We start from the raw sequence: 21419 nt of genomic DNA, 5'->3' as shown, positions 1-21419 counted from the left end.
GCGAAGAAGGAGGAGAAGAAGAAGGAGGAAGGAGAACTGTGGAATCTTTGGTGCTCTCTGAGCTTGGTGGTGGCTTGTAGACGTTTCATGACCCAATTAGATAACATAATCAGTGTTAGAAGGGAATGCAGTTTAAGGAGTGGAGGAATAGGAGAAGGAGGAAAGAGAAGGAATAAGTGCAAAGAAGGAGGAGAGCCTTTCTAGGAGCCTGGGAGGGTGAAAACAGCCTTCCCCACCACCTGGAGGCCCTCCGGAGGCCGGGAACAGCCAGTTTGCTGACTAATGGCCCGTTTCCGGCCTCCAGGGAGCTTCCAGGGGACTGGGGAAGGTCCGTTTTCACCCTCCCCAGGCTCCTAGAAAGCCTCTGGAGCCTGGGGAGGGCCAAAAAACGGGCCTACCAGGCCCACTGTGCCATCACATGCCAAAAGTGGGGAGAGCACGGAGGGGTGGGGTGCATAGAATTATGGGTGTGGACACGCGTGCGTGTGCCCCCCGCACACCCCACTTTTGGCACGCGATGGCAAAAAGGTTCGCCATCCCTGCAATAGACCTTCATACCACAATACCTTGTTCGTCATCTGATTAGGTCTTTGTGGTTTCTTCCCACCAGGGTGAACCTGGGGTACCAGGGCCTGCCGGAGCACAAGGCATACAAGGAATTCGGAGTAATCCTGGTATGCCGGGGTCCCAGGGAGAAAGGGGCTCTCCAGGCCCACCTGGAGTTCCTGGGCAAAAGGTAAGTAACCATTGGAGTCATGGTTCCATACCCAAATCTCACCGTTCACCAAGTTGGGAATGGCCACACAGAGAGAAGAACGTAAGATTCTCACAGCGTCTGTAGTCCATTAGATATATTTAAGGGCCTCCTCTAAGCACATACGCCATGGTGGCGCAGTGGTTAGAATGCAGTATTGCAGGCTAATTCTGCCCACTGCCAAGAGTTCGATCCTGACCGGCTCATGGTTGACTCAGCCTTCCAGCCTTCCGAGGTCGATCAAATGAGGACCCAGATTGTTGGGGGCAAAAGGCTGAATCTGTAAACCGCGTAGAGAGGGCTGGAAAGCCCTGGGAAGCTACACACAACAATGGTGGGTGGCTCCCGGTTCTTTCCGGTTCTTTAGAACTGGTAGTAAAAGGGGCGGGAGGCTCCGCCCACCCGCCCGGACGTCATAATTGACGATCTGCACGCTTCCGTTGCAAACCAGTAGTAAAGGGAAGTAGAACCCACCCCTGGTACATAAGTAATTGCTATTGCTAAGTGGGAAGGAAGGAAGGAAGAAGGAAGGAAGGAAGGAAGGAAGGAAGGAAGGAAGGAAGGAAGGAAGGAAGGAAGGAAGGAAGGAAGGAAGGAAGGAAGGAAGGAAGGAAGGAAGGAAGGAAGGGCCATGGGGGCGCAGTGGTGAGACTGCAGTATTGCAGGCTAACTGTGCCAACTGCCAGGAGTTCGATCTTGACCGGTGGAAAGAAGGAAGGAAGGAAGGGAGGATGGAAGCGAGGGAGGGAGGGAGGAAGGAAGGAAGGAAGGAAGGAAGGAAGGAAGGAAGGAAGGAAGGAAGGAAGGAAGGGCCATGGGGGCACAGTGGTGAGACTGCAGACTGCAGTATTGCAGGCTAACTATGCCAACTGCCAGTAGTTCAATTTTGATGGATGGATGGAAGGAAGGAAGGAAGGAAGGAAGGAAGGAAGGAAGGGAGGACGGGAGGGAGGGAGGGAGGGAGGGAGGAAGGAAGGGAGGACAGGAGGGAGGGAGGGAGGGAGGGAGGAAGGAAGGAAGGAAGGGCCATGGGGGTGCAGTGGTGAGACTGCAGTATTGCAGGCTAACTATGCCAACTGCCAGTAGTTCAATTTTGATGGATGGAAGGAAGGAAGGAAGGAAGGAAGGAAGGAAGGAAGGAAGGGAGGAAGGAAGGAAGGGAGGACAGGAGGGAGGGAGGGAGGGAGGGAGGGAGGGAGGGAGGAAGGAAGGAAGGAAGGAAGGAAGGAAGGGCCATGGGGGTGCAGTGGTGAGACTGCAGTATTGCAGGCTAACTATGCCAACTGCCAGTAGTTCAATTTTGATGGATGGATGGATGGAAGGAAGGAAGGAAGGAAGGAAGGAAGGAAGGAAGGAAGGAAGGAAGGAAAGGAGGGAGGACGGGAGGGAGGGAGGGAGGGAGGAAGGAAGGAAGGAAGGGAGGACAGGAGGGAGGGAGGGAGGGAGGGAGGGAGGGAGGGAGGGAGGAAGGAAGGAAGGAAGGAAGGAAGGAAGGAAGGAAGGGCCATGGGGGTGCAGTGGTGAGACTGCAGTATTGCAGGCTAACTGTGCCAACTGCCAGGAGTTCGATTTTGACTGGAGGGAGGGAGGGAGGGAGGGAGGGAGGGAGGGAGGAAGGAAGGAAGGAAGGAAGGAAGGAAGGAAGGAAGGAAGGAAGGAAGGAAGGGCCGTTGTGGCACAGTGGTGAGATGTAGTATTTCAGGCTAACTGTGCCAACTGCCAGGAGTTCGATTTTGACCGGAAGGAAGGAAGGAACGAAGGAAGGAAGGAAGGAAGGAAGGAAGGAAGGAAGGAAGGAAGGAAGGAAAGAAGGCAGGAAGGAAGGAAGAGCTGTGGTGGCGCAGTGGTGAGACTGCAGTATGGCAGGCTAACTCTGCCAACTGCCAGGAGTTCGATCCTAACCAGCTCAAGGTTGACTCTGCCTTCCAAGGGGGGTAAAATGAGGACCCAGGTTTTTGGGGGCCAGAGGCTGACTCCGTAAACTGCTTAGAAAGGGCTGTAAAAGCACTGTGAAGCGGTATATAAATCTAAGTGCTATAGCTATTTCTATCCCGCCCCTACCTCCCAAAGCAATCTCCCAACCCAAATTTATTAGAATAAAACCATCAAGTCTGACTTGGCACTGTCCAATAACAGGTAGTCCTCGACTTACAACCATTCATTTAGTGACCATTTGAAGTTACAACGGCACTGGGGAAAAAATGATTTCGGACCATTTTTCACACTTATGACCGTCGCAACATCCCCAAAGTCATGTGATCAAATTGGCAACTGACTCATATTTATGATGTTCGCAGTGTCCCGGGAGGGTGGGGGTCACGTGATCCCCTTTTTACGACCTTCCGATCAGCAAAGTCAATGGGAAAACCGGATTCATTTAACGACTGCGTGACGAACTTAACAACTGCTGTGATTCACTTAACAACCGTGGCAAGTAAGATCGTAAAACGGGGCAAAACTCACTTAACGACTGTCTCGCTTAGCAACGGGAATGCCTGGACTCCATTGTGGTCGTAAGTCGAGGATTCCCTGTTCGTTGCTGAGAAACTCATCTTTGAAGAAGGGAATAAAGAAAACTTCCTGCAGCTTGGAACATAAAAATGTAGCTGAAATATTTGACCGAATTCGTCTTTTCCGAGCCAACTTTTCTTTTATTTGGAGGAAGAAAAGAGCTTTTTCAATGGCCTCTGAAAAACAAAACAAACAAAATAACTCGGCAGGTAAAATTGGAAAATGGACAGAGAAATTATCTTCCTGTATCATTTTGAGACAGGCTATTACTGGGTCACTTAGGCAGGTTTGTGCATCTTCTAAACCATCGGGATATTTAATCCAGGTTAAAGTGACCCAAACCCCATTCTACAGAAAAAAATAAGTCAGTCCATTCTAAAACATTGCTTGTTTGAGGAAGAAGATTCGGGACTTCATACAAACCCAGCAATCTTGGCTAGTCTCACAAATATGGGTAGCCTTCGGAAGACTACCAAGGTGCGAAAATGAAGCTGGGAATTTGAAACAGCATCACAGAAAGAAACGCAAGTAGTCCTCGGCTTACGACCAAAACTGAGCCTCACATTTCTGTCGCTAAGCAAAACGGTTGTTGAGTGAGTGTTGCCCCATTTTACGACCTTCCTTGCCCACAGTTGTGAAGTGAATCCCTGCCATTGTTCAGTGTTGTGGCCTCTCGGCCGCCGGCCCCCTCCGACAGCCGAATCAGAGGAGGAGGAGGCGTTGGAGTCGTAATCAGCATCAACCTGAGAGCTCCGAGGGGGAAGAGGGAATGGAGCTGTCAGAGAAAGAGAGACGGCGGCGGAGTCCGGACTGTCCGTCAGCCCTCAGATGGAGAGTCAACAGCCCCCAGGTGGCTGATGAGGAAGAGGAGGAGCAGCTGGGTCCAGTGCCTGACATGCAGAAAGCAGAGGAGAGGAGAGCAGTGGAAATCTATGGGCCGGTCCTCGGGACGGAAGAGCCACCACTGCTAGTAAAGCCCCACCGTAGCTCTGGGGATACAAGGCAGGGGGCGGAGATGAATACATGGGGCAGACAACTATTCTCCTCCTGCCAAACGGACTTGTTAGCCTACGGTGAGAGAGAAACTTTTGGCCGGGGCTGCCGGCGCTCCTAATTAAAGGAATCTTTGAGTTAACTTCCGAGGGTTTGTCATGTTTGAGGTGCTGGGTCAAAAGATTAAGTTAGTTACACGGTTGTTATATCATAGATAAATGTCAGGTCAAACACAGAGTTTTAGAAGTCCATAAGCTGCGGGCCTGTTTTGAAGGGGGGGGGAGAGGAATTTTTTTTTTTTTTTTTTTTAATTTGATTTATATGCCGCCCTTCTCCGGAGACTCAGGGCGGCTTACAGTGCGTTAAGCAATAGCCTTCATACTTTTGTATATTTATACAAAGTCAGCTTATTGCCCCCACAAACTGGGTCCTCATTTAACCTACCTTAGAAAGGATGGAAGGCTGAGTCAACCTTGAGCCTTGGAGAGATTCGAACCAGCAGTAAATTGCAGGCAGCTGTGTTAATAACAGGGTGCTTTAAACCACTGTAGTACCAAGGCTCTTCAAGAATTATTATTCTTGAAATATATTTCAAGGAGCCTGGTGGTACAGTGGACTAAACTACTGTTAAAATAGTATTTAGCTGCCAGCTGCCTGCAATTACTGCAAGTTCAAATCTCACCAGGCTCAAGGTTGACTCAGCCTTCCATCCTTTCGAGGTAGGTAAAATGAGGACCCGGTTTGTGGGGGCTGTATAAAAAAGAACACCGCTTGGGGGGGGGGCCGAAAGCCCTACTAAGCAGGTATATACAAAAGTATGAAGGCTATTGCTTAACGCATTGTAAGCCACCCTGAGTCTCCGGAGAAGGGCGGCATATAAAATCGAACCAATAAATAAATAAATAAATTAGGAGAAAACTGGAATGTTCGCTTCTCTCTTGGGTTTATTTGTTTCCCCATTTCTGGAGCACCTCTTTCTTCTTCTTCTGGTTAATAACAACTGCAATGCGATGTCATTTCCTTATCTCTGAAATTGATGTGCAAACTAATAAATAAATAAATAAATAATATTTAGTTATTTATCAGTATTTAACAAGGGGAGGACAATCTATGAGTGTAGGGGGGGGCTGTCTTTTATAAAAAAAATTTTTTTTTGCAATGCCTTATTTAGTTTTGCTTTGTCTTTGCATTTTTTTCTCTTTTCTTTTTTCGAAATTTGTATTTTAACATTGTCAATAAAATTTTAAAAAATTATTGCAGAAAGGAAAGAAAGAGCGAATGAAATCACTTAGCATAGCTGCCCCCAATCTTTTGGGCACCTCCATGGACTGGAGGAAGCGTGATTTTGCATGATGCCTACATCCTGCAGATGGGGCTTTGCCTGTTTGTGCAGGGGGGGGAGAACCGGTTCGGTGACATCATATCGTCACCACTACTGGCTCGGCCGAACCGGACCAAACCAGGAGGAACCCACCACTGGAACTGGTACGAACCGGCTGAATACCACCTCTGATGGGCATCAAATATCTTGCTGGGGGCAGGGAGCTGGGGCTCTGAGTTTCTGTCTCCCTTAAGATTTTTCTTTTTCTCTTTTAGGGGAAATATAATATTCTGCCTTTTTAATATTCCCTAAAATATTTCATTCTTCTAGGAGAGAGGTGGGTGCTAACTTTCTACAGTACCAAGGACTCCATCAGCATCTTCCTCCCCCCCCAATTAATATTCACTGAAAGTATTCTCTTTTCAGGGGGAACAAGGGAAAAGAGGCCGGCCTGGATCAATGGGACCGAGAGGACCTACTGGATCTCCCGGAACAGAGGTGGGTTTGCCTTGGAAATGAGAGAGAGAGAGAGAGAGAGAGAGAGAGAGAGAGAGAGAGAGAGAGAGAGAGAATAGAAAGAGAGAGAGAGAGAGAGAGAGAGAGAGAGAGAGAGAGAGAGAGAGAGAGAGAGAGAATAGAAATATCATTTTTAAGAAGCCCAGTTCAGGTAATCTTTGACTTACAACCGTCCATTTAGTGACCATTCAAAGTTACTGAAAAAAGAGGGATTTATGACTGTTCCTTGCAGCATCCCAGGGTCACATGATCAAAATTCGGGCTCTTGGAAACTGGCATGCCTGTACAAAAGCTGCGGCATCCTGGGGGATCATGTGATCCCATCTGCGGCCTTCCCAGCTGGCTTTTGACAAGCAAAGCTGATGGGGAGGAAACTGGATCTGTTTAAGAACCGTGTGATTCACTTAATAACTGCAGTGATACTCTCTGGTGCTTTCTGAGCTTGGTTGGGTTTTTTTTTGCAGACGTTTTATGACCCAGCTAGGTAACAACATCAGTGCTAGGAGGGAGTAAGGTTTATGGAGAGCAGGAGGAGCAGGAGGAGGCGGAGGAGGAGGAGGAAGAGGAGGAGGAGGAGCAGTTCTGATCAATGGCAGATCCGAGGGAATCTCTGACACAGTGTTGTTTTCTCGTTGTCTTTTTTCTCCTTCAGGGAAAGCCAGGGGCTCCAGGGATGAAAGGCAACAAGGTAAGTCCTAACCTGGTTAGGATAAACCCTGATGGCCAGGGCTTCAACACGCCAGGTAGAGATGGCCACCAACTTGAAGGTTTACGTAAGAATAGGCCATTTCTCTCTTCTTTTTTTAAAAAAATAAAATTTTTATTGGAATTATAATGTTGGCAGCCCTCGACTTACAACAGTCATTGAGTGACCATTTGAAGTTACAACAGTTTCTACAGGACAAGTGTGCAAGACAAGTCACTAGCATATAAAGAGAGCAAACCCCCCCCCCACTCCTTTCTAGCACTGATGATGTTACCTTGTTGGGTAATGAAACGTCCGAAATGAAAACAAGCAGGCTCAGAGAGCACCAAGGAAGCCACAATCCTCCTCCTCCTCCTCCCACAATCCCCACTCCCTTCTAGCACTTGATGATGTTCCCTAGTTGGGTAATGAAATGTCTGCAAGAAAACCACCAAGCTCAGAGAGCACCAAGGAAGCCATCCTCCTCCTCCTTCTCCTCCTTCTTGCAAACCCCACAATTAACCAGTGGAACAACTTGCCTCTAGAAGTTGTAAATGCTCCAACACTGGAAGTTTTTAAGAAGATGTTGGATAATCATTTGTCTGAAATGGTGTAGGGTTTCCTGCCTAAGCAGGGGGTTGGACTAGAAGGTCCCTTCCGACTCTGTTATTCTATTCTATTCTATTCTATTCTATTCTATTCTATTCTATTCTATTCTATTCTATTCTATTCTATTCTATTCTATTCTATTCTATCCTATCCTATCCTATTCCTTATTCCATTTCATATTCTATTCTATTCTATTCTATTCTATTCTATTCTATTCTATTCTATTCTATTCTATTCTATTCTATTCCACTTTCTATATTCTATATTCTATTCTATTCTATTCTATTCTATTCTATTCTATTCTATTCTATTCTATTCTATTCTATTCTTATTCTGGGTATTTCTCTACATAAATCCACATTTTCTGGCTGCTTTGCAGGGGGAGAGTGGTCTTGGCAAACTGGGTCCCAGAGGTTACCAAGGTGTTCCTGGACCACAGGTAAGATGAGCAGCTAACTGGGTTTATTTATTTATTTATTTATTTATTTATTTATTTATTTATTTATTTATTTATTTATTTATTTATTTATTTATTTTTTAAATTTCTATACCACCCTTCTCCTTTCGGACTCAGGGCGGTGAACAGCCAAAAATAAAACATTTGTACACAAAAGTTAAAATAGTTTTAAAATAATTAAATAAAGTTTGGCCCATAATTTAAAACATTTCAATTAAAATCGGTATCAATTTTAAAACCAATATAAAATCAGGCCAGCCCGGCTAACTGAAAAAAATAGGTTTTAAGGGCCCGACAAAAAGTCCGGAGGTCTGGGATCACTCGTATCTCTGGGGGTAGATTGTTCCAGAGGGTAGGTGCCATCACAGAGAAGGCTCTCGCCCTGGGGGTCGCCAGCCGACATTGTCTGGCTGACGGCACCCTGAGGAGGCCCTCTCTGTGGGAGCGAACCGGCCGGTGGGAGGCTATTGGTGGCAGGAGGTGGTCTCGTAAGTACCCCGGCCCTAAGCCATGGAGCGCTTTAAAGGTGGTCACCAACACTGTTATGTATGTATCTATTTTGTGCGGGAAATTCAAATGTTCTGTGAATTGTGATTGGTTAACGGTTGCCCCTGAAAAGTATATAAAGAGTATATAAAAAGTATATAAAGTGGGGAATTCTGGGAATGGAAGTCCACCCATCTTCAAGTAGCCAAGTTTGAGAAACATTGGACTAAGTAGATCTTCCGGAAGGATCCTTTTCCTCTCAGCCAACAAGTTTTGCAGAACGTTGCGTCGCTTTGCACCAACCACGAGTGCATTCTAGTGACGGTTTTGTGTCCAGCGGTGCTCCCCCTCTCCAGATTCCATGATGACTATTCAGATTAAAATTCTCCTCTTCCTCCTAACCATCTGAATTCAATCCCCCTTGCAACCTCTGTAGAAATGAATATTCAGTCATGAATACCTCCGGATACGTGTCCAAAAACGGCTTTATTTTCGGGAACCAGCTCCTCGGTAGCTCACACCCAGCGCCGAGCAAAGGCGTTTAAAAAAATTAGCAAGCCAAATATCCTTATTTCTCTCGACACTTTGAATACGATGGCATATAAATAGGGCATTAAAGACTAATGGGCGAAAAGGTAAGCAACTTTAGGCCGCCTGCAGAATTTAAATGCGACAGGACGGTATTAAAATATGAGATTAATTCATTAGAAGTTCAAACAGAGTGAGTCAAGACGGCGTGAGAGTGTCTGAAGGGAAATAAATTGCCGCGGCCTTTTGTCAAAGTGTTTTAATTCACAACTTGGAGCTCCGTTCATTTATTTATGCACTTAGTTCTGGGCTTTATTATTTTTATAAATAACTCAAGGTGACGAACACACGCATTATCCCCCTATTTTCCCTACAACAACAACAACCATCCTGTGAGGTGGGTTGGGAAGAGAGAGAGAGAGAAAGAGGCTCAAAGTCGCTCAGCTGACTCTCGTGCCTAAGGCGGAACTCGAACTCGCCACCCAAGGCGACGAACGCACACCACATCCTCCTATTTTCCTCAGAACAACAACCACCCTGTGAGGTGGGTTCAGCTGAGGGGGGGGGTACTGGCTCAAAGTCGCTCCGCTGGCTCTCGTGCCTAAGGCGGGACTCGAACTCGCCGCCCAAGGTGGCGAACGCACACCATATCCTCCTATTTTCCTCACAACAACAACAACCACCCTGTGAGGTGGGTTCGGCTGAGAGAGGGGGGATACTGGCTCAAAGTCGCTCCGCTGGCTCTCGTGCCTAAGGCGGGACTCGAACTTGCCACCCAATTATGGCCGTAAATCGAGGATGACCTGTATTTATGACGGTAGCAGTGTCCCGGGGGGTCACGTGATCCCCTTTTTCGACCTCCCGACAAGCAAAAATCAGTGGGGAAGCCAGATTCATTTAACAACGGTGTGACTGACTTAACAACTGTCGTGATTCACTTAACGACGGTGGCCAGAAAGGTCATAAAATGGGGCAGCTAACAAATGTCTTGCTTAGCAACATCAATTTGTCGTAAATCGAGGACTAGTATATAACTTTTGGGGGGATATCACATATTTACAACCACTGACACCAATCTGACCTCTTTTGAACAGGGGGAAGAAGGAACTGTCGGTCTTCGGGGGCCTCTGGGGGTGACGGTAGGTTTGCCCGGCGATTCTGGAGCCCATCAGCCCGTTGAAGAGAAGAGTCAAAGCATGCGAGGCCCTATCTTCATTATTATTTTACATTTTAAACATGGATTGTTTAATTGAATAATTTATTATTTTAATTTCTTAATGCTTTGCCCTGTTATAAGCTGCCCAGGTTTCATGTGATAGATAGCATGACAGGCAGCGTAAAAATTAAAAGAACTAAAAGAATAAAATGTAATATATAAAAGAATAAAAAATAAAAGAATGAATAAAATGAAACATAAAATAAAAAATGAAATAAAAGAATAGAATAGAATAAAAGAATAAAATAAAGAAAAATTAAATTATGAAATTAAATTAAATTAAATGCCAGGTTTTGTTCCTTTGTTTTCCAGGGAGAGAAAGGGCCTGCTGGTTTAAAAGGAGAGAAGGTAAGAAGAACAAAATTCAAACATGTGTTATAAGGGCAAACATTTCTTTTATTTTCTGATTGTTTTTGAGTGCACGTCAGAGGTGGGTTTCAGCAGGTTCTGACCAGTTCTGGCGAACCGGTAGCGGAAATTTTGAGTAGTTCGGAGAACCGGTAGTAAAAATTCTGACTGGCCCCGCCTCCATCTGTTCTCTGTCTCCCGAGTCCCAGCTGATCGGGAGGAAATGGGGATTTTGCAGTAACCTTCCCCTGGATTGGGGAGGGAATGGGGATTTTATAGTATCCTTCCCCTGGAGTGGGGTGGGAATGGAGATTTTACAGTATCCTTCCCCTGCCATGTCCACCAAGCCACACCACACCCACCAAGCCACGCCTACAGGACCAGTAGCAAAAAATTTTGAAACCCACCACTGGTGCACGTGATATTCCTAGAAACATAAATTCGATTGGATTTTGGCCCGTCCCTCTAATTTTCATTGAGATAAGTGTCAAACCTGGAAACCATGTTTTACCTGTGGGCCTTCAGGCCTGCCACATTTTCTTCTGTGGGAAAATGGGAGCGGGAATTGCTAACCTTTTTGCCATCAAGTGCCAAAAGCGGGGGGAAGGCGGGGGGGGTCGCATATGCGTGTGCCCACACCCATAATTCTATGTGCCCCGCACATGCGCACACCCCACCAGATAGGCCCGTTTTGGGGTCAGATAGGCCCGTTTTTTCACCCTCCCCAGGCTCCAGAGGCTTTCTAGGTGTCAAGTTTCGATGTTGAAGTGCTGACACTGGGGAGGGCAAAAACAGCCTTCCCCACCTCCCTGGAGGCCCTCCAGAGGCCAGAAATGGCCCATTTCCGCGACTTCCAGTGGGCCCGTAAGGCCCGAAAATCAGCTAGCCGGCACGCACATGCGCGCTGGAACTGAGCTAGGGTAACGCTCACGTGCCCACAGATATGGCTCCACGGGCCACCTGTGGCACGCGTGCCATAGATTCGCCATCATGGGCATAGAGATTCAGGTTAATGTCAGGGTTCCAGGTAACACCCCCAACGAAAGAAGTTACTTGGAACTCTGACAACAGTTTTGTGCTGTTATTATCACTGCCGGAAACCAATCTGATATAGGTAATCTTCAGCTTATGAAAAATTGAAAAATTAATATTTTTTAAAAATGCTAAGAATAAAAATATTAAGAATAATATCTTTTTTTTGGATTTTTTTTTTTTAAACAAAACATAAAACAATTATCATCCATTACAATTACAGAAAGTGTATTGATCGGTTACAAATCTTTTGTGCTTAATCCTCTATCCAACATTTTCTTATTTAACAGTTCATTACATTATTATTCTCATTTACCAATTATTTAACAGTAAATTGTCCTCTATAAGGGGGGGGAAAAAACCCTTTATATGTTTTATTATCTTATCCATTTCATATTTCATATTTCATTTCCATTCTTTCTTGTCTAACCACTGATAAAATAAATCCCATATCAAATAATATTGTTTATCTTCTTGTTCCCTAATTTCAAATGTCAATTTACTCATTTCAGCACACTCCAAAATTTTCTTGATAACATCGTCATCCGTGGGTATCTTCTCACCTTTCCAGTTTCTAGCAAATACAATTCTAGCCGCCATTAAAACATTCACAATTAAATATCTCGTTTCTCTATTGTATATTTCTGGTAAAATCCCCAATAAATCGGAGAAATGTTGGAAGTGTCATCAGACTCCGGGCTCATATTACTGTATGTGGTGGACATGTGCAGAAGCTAAAAGATATTGGACTAAAATCCACAAACGGTTGGAAAAAATGACAAAGAAACCAAGAATAATATCTTTGATGCTAATTTCTTAACTCGGTAACCTCTGGAGGGATTGGACTACAATGCCCATCATCCCCAGAGGACCGGGGAATGAAATGTTAAGTGAAACAGCTGTTCGGTGAGTTTTGCCTCATGTTACCACCTTTCTTGCCACAGTTGTTAAGTGAATCACTCCGGTTGTTAAGTTAGCAACACGATTGTTAAGTGAATCTGGTTTCCCCATTGACTTTGCTTGTGAGAAGGTCACCAAAAGGATCACATAATCCTGGGACATGGCGACAGTCATAAACATGAACCAGCTGCCAAGCTTCTGAATTTTGATCCCATGACCACGGGATTGTTGCAATGGTTGTAAGTGTGAAAAACAGTCCTTAAGTCACTTTTTTCAGTGCTGCTGTAACTTCAAACGGTCACTAAATCAACTGTTGTAGTAAGTCAAGGAGGACCTGTAAATTCCTGTGTAACAAAACCCACATAAATCCATCTGCCATTCCTTCTTTTTTTCATTTTTAGGGTGACTTTGGTGTTCCTGGTCTCAAAGGAGAGAAAGTAAGTGAGATCCAAGTTGGGAATGGGGCAGGTGGGCTGGAGGTTTTTAAGGAGGGGCTGGGGTTGGAATTCATTGTTGGAATGTATTTTTATGCAACAACTACAGGCAGTAGATGGCAGTGTTGACACGTTTGGATCTATGGTATATACTCTGCTCTTTTGTTCTAAGCAGAGTTTCCCGTTTCCTGTTAAGAGTTAAAATAGTTGAGCAGTAAAACACATGGTGATTGTACTCTTTGCTCTGTGTGGTGCTTTATATAAACAGAATTTCTAACAACTGGGCAGCCCCCTGTCTGAAATGGTATAGGCTTTCCTGCTTGAGCAGGGGGGAGGCTTTAGACTAGAAGATTTCCAAGATCCCTTTCGAACTCTATTCTGATTGATTGATTGATCGATCGATCGATCGATCGATCAATCGATTGATCCCACCAAGAGCTTGTGATGAAAGTGATGGTGAAAATGTTGGACCTGAAGCTGGACAATTCGGGGTCAAGCCCTCCCAACCCACCCAGTCCTGGAAGCCCAATTCATGGCCTCCTGCCAATCCCTCTCTCTCAACCCAGCCTACCTCACAAGATTATTGTGAGAGGGAGAACTGGCAGGCTGTGTTTGCCGCCCAAAGAAAGACAGAGAAATCAGATGCAATGCAACAGCGATGGAATGCAATCGTGTGCCGTCCTACTTTGTTTTGTTCTGTTCTGTTCCACTAGAACAGAACGTAACTAAACACTCTGTTCAGTGGTGGGTTTCAAAAATTTTTACTACGGGTTCTGTGGGTGTGGCTCGGTGGACATGGCAGGGGAAGGATACTGTAAAATCTCCATTCCCTCTCCACTCCAGGGGAAGGTTACTCCAAGGACCGTTCCCAACCATCATTTGTTCAATGCATGACTGGCTGGGGAATTCTGGGAGTTGAAGTCCACGTAGCTTAAAGTTGCTAAGGTGGAGAAGCTCCACCCTAGGTACACCCAGTGCAAACTACGTTTCTCTTGTATATTTGAAACACAGGGAGATTCGATCACAATGTCTGGACCTCAAGGCTACAAAGGCAACAAAGGAGATCCGGTAAGTTGTGCTGATTTGATTGTTGTTGGGAATGAAACTTTTGCTTTCTTCAAAGCTCGTTGAGATGGGGGGGAGGGGCTTTGGGGGAGTGGCTATTGTTCTGTTCCTTTCCCGATTAGGAACATCTTATATGGACGTCGGATGTCAGCACGTCAAGCTGCATTTACTCTAGTGCTGACATAAGAAGGAGAAGCGGAGGCGTCTGGAAAGGGACGTTTGACTTTTCACCTACTTATTTTCCCTGGAGATAATATCCCCTGGGAGATGGGATGGGAGGGGGGAAATTCCTTTGAGCTGGAGCAGGGGTAGAGTGACTTGGAAGATAGCCAATGAGTGCAGGGGAGTGGGGAACGGAAAGGGAGGGTTTTGGGTCTGGAAATCAGTGTTGGCTGCGACCTGACATCCGACATATCTGGAAGGCACCAAAGCATGTAGCCAGAACATAACTAATCCGTGTTAGAAGAAACAAGATCTTTACAGATCGAAGATAATATTTGTAGCTCAGGGTTGAACCGGGAGCGGGGTCCTTCTTGGTGCTCTCTGAGCTTGTGGGTTTCCTTGCAGACATTTCATGACCCAACCAGGGAACATCATCAGTGCTGGAGGGTGTGGGAAATGCTCTCTGTTTGTATACAAGCCAGGGGTGAAATCCAGCAGGTTCTCACAGGTTCTGGAGAACCGTTAGCGGATTTTTTTTATTATTATTATTATTTTTATTTTCTCAAACATAAACATAAAATATAACTTTCAAGAACAAAGTCTCGATCCAGTCATAAATAGGTACAAAGCTTACATTCTTTTAACAAGCTCCATTCCCATTTTCCATTACATCTTTTAAACCTAAAAATCAAAACACGAAGAGAAGAAAAAAAAAGTTTTAACATGAATTCTAGCATCTTAATCTAAACAGATCTATTATGTCAGCGCAAATTTAATTTCCAGATAAACAATTCATCTTTATATCCATGTCCAACTTATATCTGGTTTTGAGCAGTTCGGAGAACCAGCAAATACCACCTCTGGCTGGCCCCAGAGTGGGGTGGGAATGAAGATTTTGCAATATCCTTTCCCCAGGAGTGGGGAGGGAATGGGGATTTTGGGCCCTGCTACGCCCACCAAGCCACGCCCACAGAACCGGTAGTAATAAAAATGGGATTTCACCACTGATACAAGCGGCATGTCCTATCAGTGTTGGTCGGAGAGTTCTTGGTTAGGCTATTGTTTACCCTTTGATTGTTTTCCTGGGTTGGTAGTTCCTTGATTGGGGTGTAATAATCAGAGAGCTAACCGCTTTCCCGATTACCTAGTTGGGTCATGAAACGTCTGGAAGGAAACAGCCAAGCTCAGAGAGTACCAAAGACAAAACAGTCCTCCTCCTCCTCTCTCTGCAAACTCCATAACCTTCTAGAACTGATGATGTTACCTAGTTGAGTCATGAAATGTCTGCAAGAAAGCAACCAAGCTCAGAGAGTACCAAGGACAACACAGTCCTCCTCCTCCTCCTCCTCCTCCTCCTCCTCATCTCTCTGCAAACTCCATTCCCTTTTAGCACTGATGATGTTACCTAGCTGGGTCATGAAATGTCTGGAAGAAAACGACCAAGCTCAGAAACTATCAAAAGATCCATGTTTTCCTCCTCCTCCTCTCTCTGCAAACTCCATAACCTTCTAGAACTGATGATGTTACCTAGCTGGGTCATGAAATGTCTGCAAGAAAACCACCAAGTTCAGAAAATATCAAAAGACCCATTTTTTCCTCTCCTCCTCCTTTTCCTCTTTCTGCAAACTCCATTCCCTTCTAGCATTGATAATGTTACCTAGTTGGGTCATGAAACGTCTTCAGGAAAACCACCCAGCTCAGAGAACCCCAGCAAACCCAGATGAAGTTTGTTCTGTCCATCCTGTCGGACGGCAATCACGTCCTTTCTTGTTCCTCCAGAAAAGTTTCTTTGTAGAAATAATACTGTCTTGGTGAAAGCCCAAGATACGGAGAAGTTAGGCTTTAGCTCATCCCGGGAGATGCCTACAACAACCAACAGAAGGAGAAGACTTTAAAGACCGAAGGAAGTTCTTTCTTTCTCTCTTTCTCTCTCTCTCAGTCTCTCTTTTTAACTCTTAATCGTGGTTAATCCAAGACAAGCACAGTTTACATTATTGTTAATATTATTTTCCATCTTAAAGCAAACAAATTTGTATATATATTTTTTTTAATTCAGGGGGAACGGGGTCTTCCTGGTTTTGATGGAGACAAGGGTGAGAAAGGGGAAGACGGACCTTTTGGAGAAAAGGTATTTTTTAAAGATTTCTGTATCTTTAATTTTTTTGGGGGGGGGAGAGGAAAAATTAGGTCTCTGTCCAAGTGAAAAGCTGCAGTGGTGGGATTCATTTTTTTTTTTACTATCTGTTCTGTGGGTGTGGCTTGGTGGGTGTGGCAGGGGAAGGATCAGTGGTGGGTTTCAAAATTTTTTACTACCGGTTCTGTGGGCGTGGCTTGGTGGCGTGGCTTGGTGGGCGTGGCAGGGGAAGGATACTGTAAAATCTCCATTCCCTCCCCACTTCAAGGGAAGGATACTGCAAAATCCCCATTTCCTCCTGACCAGCTGGGACTCGGAAGGCAGAGAATAGATGGGGTTGGGGCCAGTCAGAATTTTTACTACCGGTTCTCCGAACTACTCAAAATTTCCACTGCCAGTTCTTCAGAACTGGTCAGAACCTGCTGAAACCCACCTCTGGGAAGGATACTGTAAAATCTCCTTTTCCACCCCACTCCAGAGGAAGGATACTGTAAAATCCTCATTTCCACCTCACTCCAGAGGAAGGAAGGATGTTGTAAAATCTCCTTTTCCACCCCACTCCAGGGGAAGGATACTCTAAAATCCACTCCAGTCCAGGAGAAGGATGCTGTAAAATCTCCATTCCCATCCCACTCCAGGGGAAGGATACTGCAAAACCTCCATTTCCACCCCACTCCAGGGGAAGGATACTGTAAAATCCCCATTTCCACCCAACTCCAGGGGAAGGATATTTCAAAATCCCCATTCCCACCCCACTCCAGGGGAAGGATACTGCATAATCTCCATTTCCACCCCACCCCACTAACCTGCTTTCCAGCTCCATGTGCAGGGCAACAAAAGAAGACCCAGATCAGCTGGGACTTGGAAGGCAGAGAATAGATGGGGGCGGGGCCAGTCAGAGGTGGTATTTGCCGGTTCGCCAAACTACTCAAAATTACCACTACCGATTCTCCAGAACTGGTCAGAATCGGCTGAAACCCACCTCTGAAAAGCTGTCATCAAAAATCGATTAAGCGCCACAGCAGAAGCAGATTCTCCCCCACCTAATCTCAAATCACAATATGGGCAGTCCTCGATTTACGACCACGACTGGGAACAGAATGTCCATTGCTTCAGCAAGGCGGTTGTGAAGTTAAAAAAAAAAAAAAAACAGGAGAGAAATTGCCTATATTTTTTTCTTTTTTCCACTAGGGGATGAAGGGAGATCCGGGGGCCAAAGGAGTCATGGGTTTATTTGGCAGGAGAGGACCGGTGGGGCAGAAGGTCAGTGGAACAACTCTTGAGATTTCGACGAAATACAAACCGACTACGGTCCATTTAGGATGGCAAGTTCATGATGCTCTTTTGGGCCTTTAAAATTGTCCCTGTGATTTTGTTTTCCTGGGCAGGGTGAAATTGGAGAACCTGGTCTGATTGGATTTGCTGTAAGTTGGAAGTCATCTTTCCTTCCTTCCTTCCTCCCTTCCTTCCTTCCTTCTTCCTTCTTCCTTCCTTCCTTCCTTCCTCCCTCCCTCCCTCCCTCCCTCCCTCCCTTCCTTCCTTCTTCCTTCCTTCCTTCCTTCCTCCCTCCCTCCTTCCCATTGATTTTGCTGTAAGTTCGGTGTCATCTTATTTATTCAGTCATTCAATATTTTGGATTTATTGTAAATTGGAAATCATTTTATTCTTTCCTTCCTTTCTTCCTTTCTTCCTTTCTTCCTTTCTTCCTTTCTTCCTTTCTTCCTTCCTTTCTTCCTTCCTTTCTTTCTTTCTTCCTTCCTTCCTTTTGTTGATTTTGCTGTAAATTGGGTGTCATCTTATTTATTCATTCATTCAATATTTTGGATTTATTATAAGTTGGAAGTCATCTTATTCCTTCCTTCCTTCCCTTCCTCCCTCCCTCTTTCCTCCCTTCCTTTTCCTTCCTTCCTTCCTTCCTTCTTTCCCTCCTTCCTTTTCCTTCCTTCCTTCCTTTCATTGATTTTGCTGTAAATTGGGTGTCATCTTATTTATTCATTTTCAATATTTTGGATTTATTATAAGTTGGAAATCATCTCATTCCTTCCTTCCCTTCCTTCCTTCCTTCCTTTTCCTTCCTTCCTTTTCCTTCCTTTCATTGATTTTGCTGTAAGTTGGGTGTCATCTTATTTATTCATTTTCAATATTTTGGATTTATTATAAGTTGGAAATCATCTCATTCCTTCCTTCCCTTCCTTCCTTCCTTCCTTTTCCTTCCTTCCTTTTCCTTCCTTTCATTGATTTTGCTGTAAGTTGGGTGTCATCTTATTTATTCATTTTCAATATTTTGGATTTATTATAAGTTGGAAATCATCTTATTCCTTTCTTCCCTCCCTCCCTCCCTCTTTCCTTCCTTCCTTCCCTCTCTCCCTCCTTCCTTCCTTTTCCTTCCTCCCTCCCTTCCTCCCTTCCATTGATTTTGTTGTAAACTGGATATCATTCATTCATTCAATATTTTGGATTTATTGTAATTTGGAAATAATCTTCCTTCCTTCCTTCCTTCCTTTCCCTCCCTCCCTCCCTCCCTCTCTCCTTCCTTTTCCTTCCATCCTTCCCTCCCTCCCTCCTTCCTTCCTTACTTCCTTCCCTCCCTCCCTCCCTCCCTCCTTCCTTTTCCTTCCTTCCCTCCCTCCCTCCCTCCCTCCCTCCCTCCCTCCTTCCTTCCTTCCTTCCTTCCTTCCCTCCCTCCCTCCCTCCCTCCCTCCCTCCCTCCCTCCTTCCTTCCTTCCTTCCTTCTTTTTCTTGCAATCCCAGCTGCAGTTATTCACTTAACCACTGTGGCAAGAAAGTTTGCCAAATGGAGCAAAATCCACTTAGCAAATGTCTCGATTAACCACAGAAATGTTAGGCCCCATTCTAGTCGTAAGTCGAGGACTGCCTGTATTTTTCCCCATCTCTCTTCCGCCAGATCTTCTGTTTCATTTATGATGTCCTATTTGCTCTTTCCAGCACTTGATCAATCATTCCCTTTTGCTAAATGGCCTTTATTGAGGCTTTCTGTATCGTGATTTTATTTATCTTGGGTGCGCTTAAAAGGCCAATACCAGAGGATAAATATTACCAGCTGTTTGCATGACTCGAGCCTGGGCCTTGTTTGTTAAGGGAGAGGCAGGCTGCAGACTTTCTCCTGTGACGTAAACTCTTTCCCGACTTCCTTTTTATCCCTTCAGTCAAAGGGATAAAAATGCCTTTTTTATCATTCTTGGTGATGTTCTTGGAGATAATGAAGAAGTCGCTTGGTTTTTTTTCTGCGGTGTTTCCATTTCTCAATCTAGATGATCACCTGGTGGCCTCCCATCCAAGAATAGCAGAATGACAGAATGGGAAGGGACCTGCTTGGAGGTCTTCTAGCAGGAAACCCTATGCAGGTAGTCCTCGACCTACAGCCACAACTGAGCCCAAATTTCTGTTGCTAAGCGAGACATCTGTTAAGCGAGCGTTGCTTACCATTTCACAACCTTTCTTGGCACGGTTCAGTGGTGGGTTGCTCCCGGTTCGCACCGGTTCGCAAGAACCGGTAGTAAAAATTTGTAGTAGTTCGGAGAACCGGTAATAACATTGGCTGGCCACGCCCGCGAACCGGTCCCCTGCCCGGTCGCCGCTCACTTACCCCACTCACCTCATCAGAGGCTTCCTTTTTTTTTTTACTTTTAAAAGTATTTTTTCTACAACCTCTTCGGCTGAAAAAATGCTTTTAAAAGTTAAAAAAAAAAGCCTCTGATGATCGCGCGGCTCAGCTGGGATCGTCAGAGGCTTCTAGAAGCATTTTTTTCCGCAACCTCTTCAGCCGAAGAGGGTGTAGAAAAAAAAAATGCCTTTAAAAGCCTCAGACGATCCCAGCTGAGTTGCCTGATCGTCAGAGGCTTCTAAAAGCATTTTTTTTCTGCAACCTCTTAAGGTTATAGAAAAAATGCTTTTAAAAATATAAATAAAAACAGTTGGCCACACCCACCCAGTCACATTACCACCCCCACCAAGCCACGCTTGTGAGACAGGGTTGTTAAGTGAATCTGGCTTCCCCGTGGACTTTGCTCGTTAGAAGGTCGCAAAATGGGGGGAAATCACGTGACCCCCGGGGACATGGCCACTGTCATAAATACAAGTCAGTTGCCAAGCCTCTGAATTTTTTGATCATGTGACCAGGGGGATGTTGCAACGATCGTAAGTGTGAAAAATGGTCGTATGTCACTTTTTTCAGTGCGGTTGTAACTTCGAACGTTCACTAAACGAACTGTTGTAAGTTCAAGGACACGTTGCAGTTCGTATGTGATCGAAATTCAGACGCTTGGCAAATGACTCATATTTATGACGGGTGCAGCGTCCTGGGGTCACGTTGATCCCCTTTTGCGACCTTCCGACAAGCAAAGGGAATGGGGGAAGCCAGATTCACTTAACAACCAATGATTCACTTAACAACGGTGGCAGGAAAGGTCTTAAGATGGGGCAAAACTCACTTAACCAGTGTCTCACTTAATAACATAAATTTTGGGTGCAATTGTGGTCGTAGGTCGAGGACTACCTGTACAGGACTTACAACCATTCGTTTAGTGTCCTTTGAAGTTCGAATGGCATTGAAAAACAATGATTTATGACCGAGTTTCACACTTACGACCGTTGCAGCACCCCCACGGTCACACTTGGCAACTGACTCATATTTATGACGGTGTCCCAGTGATCCCCTTTCACGACCTCCCCAGCCAGCCTCCGACAAGCAAAGTCAGTGGGCGAGGCTGAATTCACTTAATGACTAGGTGATTCTCTTGATCGCGGCAAAAAAGAAAGTCGCAAAAATGGGACGAAACTCACTTAACGACTCTTCGCGACGGACGTTGTTGAGCTCGGTTGCAGTTGTAAGTCAACCGCCATCTCAACAGAACACCGTTGCAACGCAGGTGAAAAGGGGCGGAGCCTGGGTCGCAGGGCTGCCATTTTGACTTTTTTGACCCCCTTCCTGTGGACGCCAAAGGAGAATGACCAGACTTTGCAAATCTGCAGGTCTTTTACTGTTAGGACACGTCCCTGTTGTTTTCTCAAACGTCTCCCTGCAATGCAAGCACCACTTAAAAGAATAAAAAAAAGAGAACTTGCTACTTATCTTGTGCAAAAGAGAGAGAGAGAGAGAATGAAACAGAAGGCAATAAATATATGCTTCTCGCCCAACAAATCGCTGGAAATGGATGTGCTATTAGAGGCTGTTGATTCACCGTGTAATCGGCCTCCGCGATCATACACGCCTGCCCTTCACTTGGAGGCAGCAGGATCCTTTCCGCT

General features: G+C 45.4%; 1 protein-coding gene across 8 annotated transcripts in view; it reads left to right on the top strand.

Annotated features, from left to right (window-relative positions):
• The window catches only part of LOC117658814 (uncharacterized), a 131485-nt gene that overhangs the window by 82646 nt on the left and 27420 nt on the right, over window positions 1-21419 (top strand). For all 8 annotated transcript variants that reach the window (XM_087873560.1, XM_087873558.1, XM_087873555.1 and 5 more), the window contains 11 exons: window positions 611-736; window positions 6006-6077; window positions 6748-6783; window positions 7769-7828; window positions 9955-9999; window positions 10389-10424; window positions 12758-12793; window positions 13802-13858; window positions 16074-16145; window positions 17343-17414; window positions 17540-17575. In XM_087873560.1, coding sequence (XP_087729686.1) covers window positions 611-736; window positions 6006-6077; window positions 6748-6783; window positions 7769-7828; window positions 9955-9999; window positions 10389-10424; window positions 12758-12793; window positions 13802-13858; window positions 16074-16145; window positions 17343-17414; window positions 17540-17575 — 648 coding nt within the window. The remainder of the gene's footprint in view (window positions 1-610; window positions 737-6005; window positions 6078-6747; window positions 6784-7768; window positions 7829-9954; window positions 10000-10388; window positions 10425-12757; window positions 12794-13801; window positions 13859-16073; window positions 16146-17342; window positions 17415-17539; window positions 17576-21419) is intronic.

Source organism: Pantherophis guttatus, chromosome 7 (assembly GCF_059756535.1).
Source record: "Pantherophis guttatus breed Tessera chromosome 7, ASM5975653v1, whole genome shotgun sequence".
In the NCBI taxonomy this organism is placed as follows: domain Eukaryota; kingdom Metazoa; phylum Chordata; class Lepidosauria; order Squamata; family Colubridae; genus Pantherophis; species Pantherophis guttatus.
Note: the sequence above shows the minus strand (reverse complement) of the source record. Positions and strands in the feature narration are given on the sequence as shown.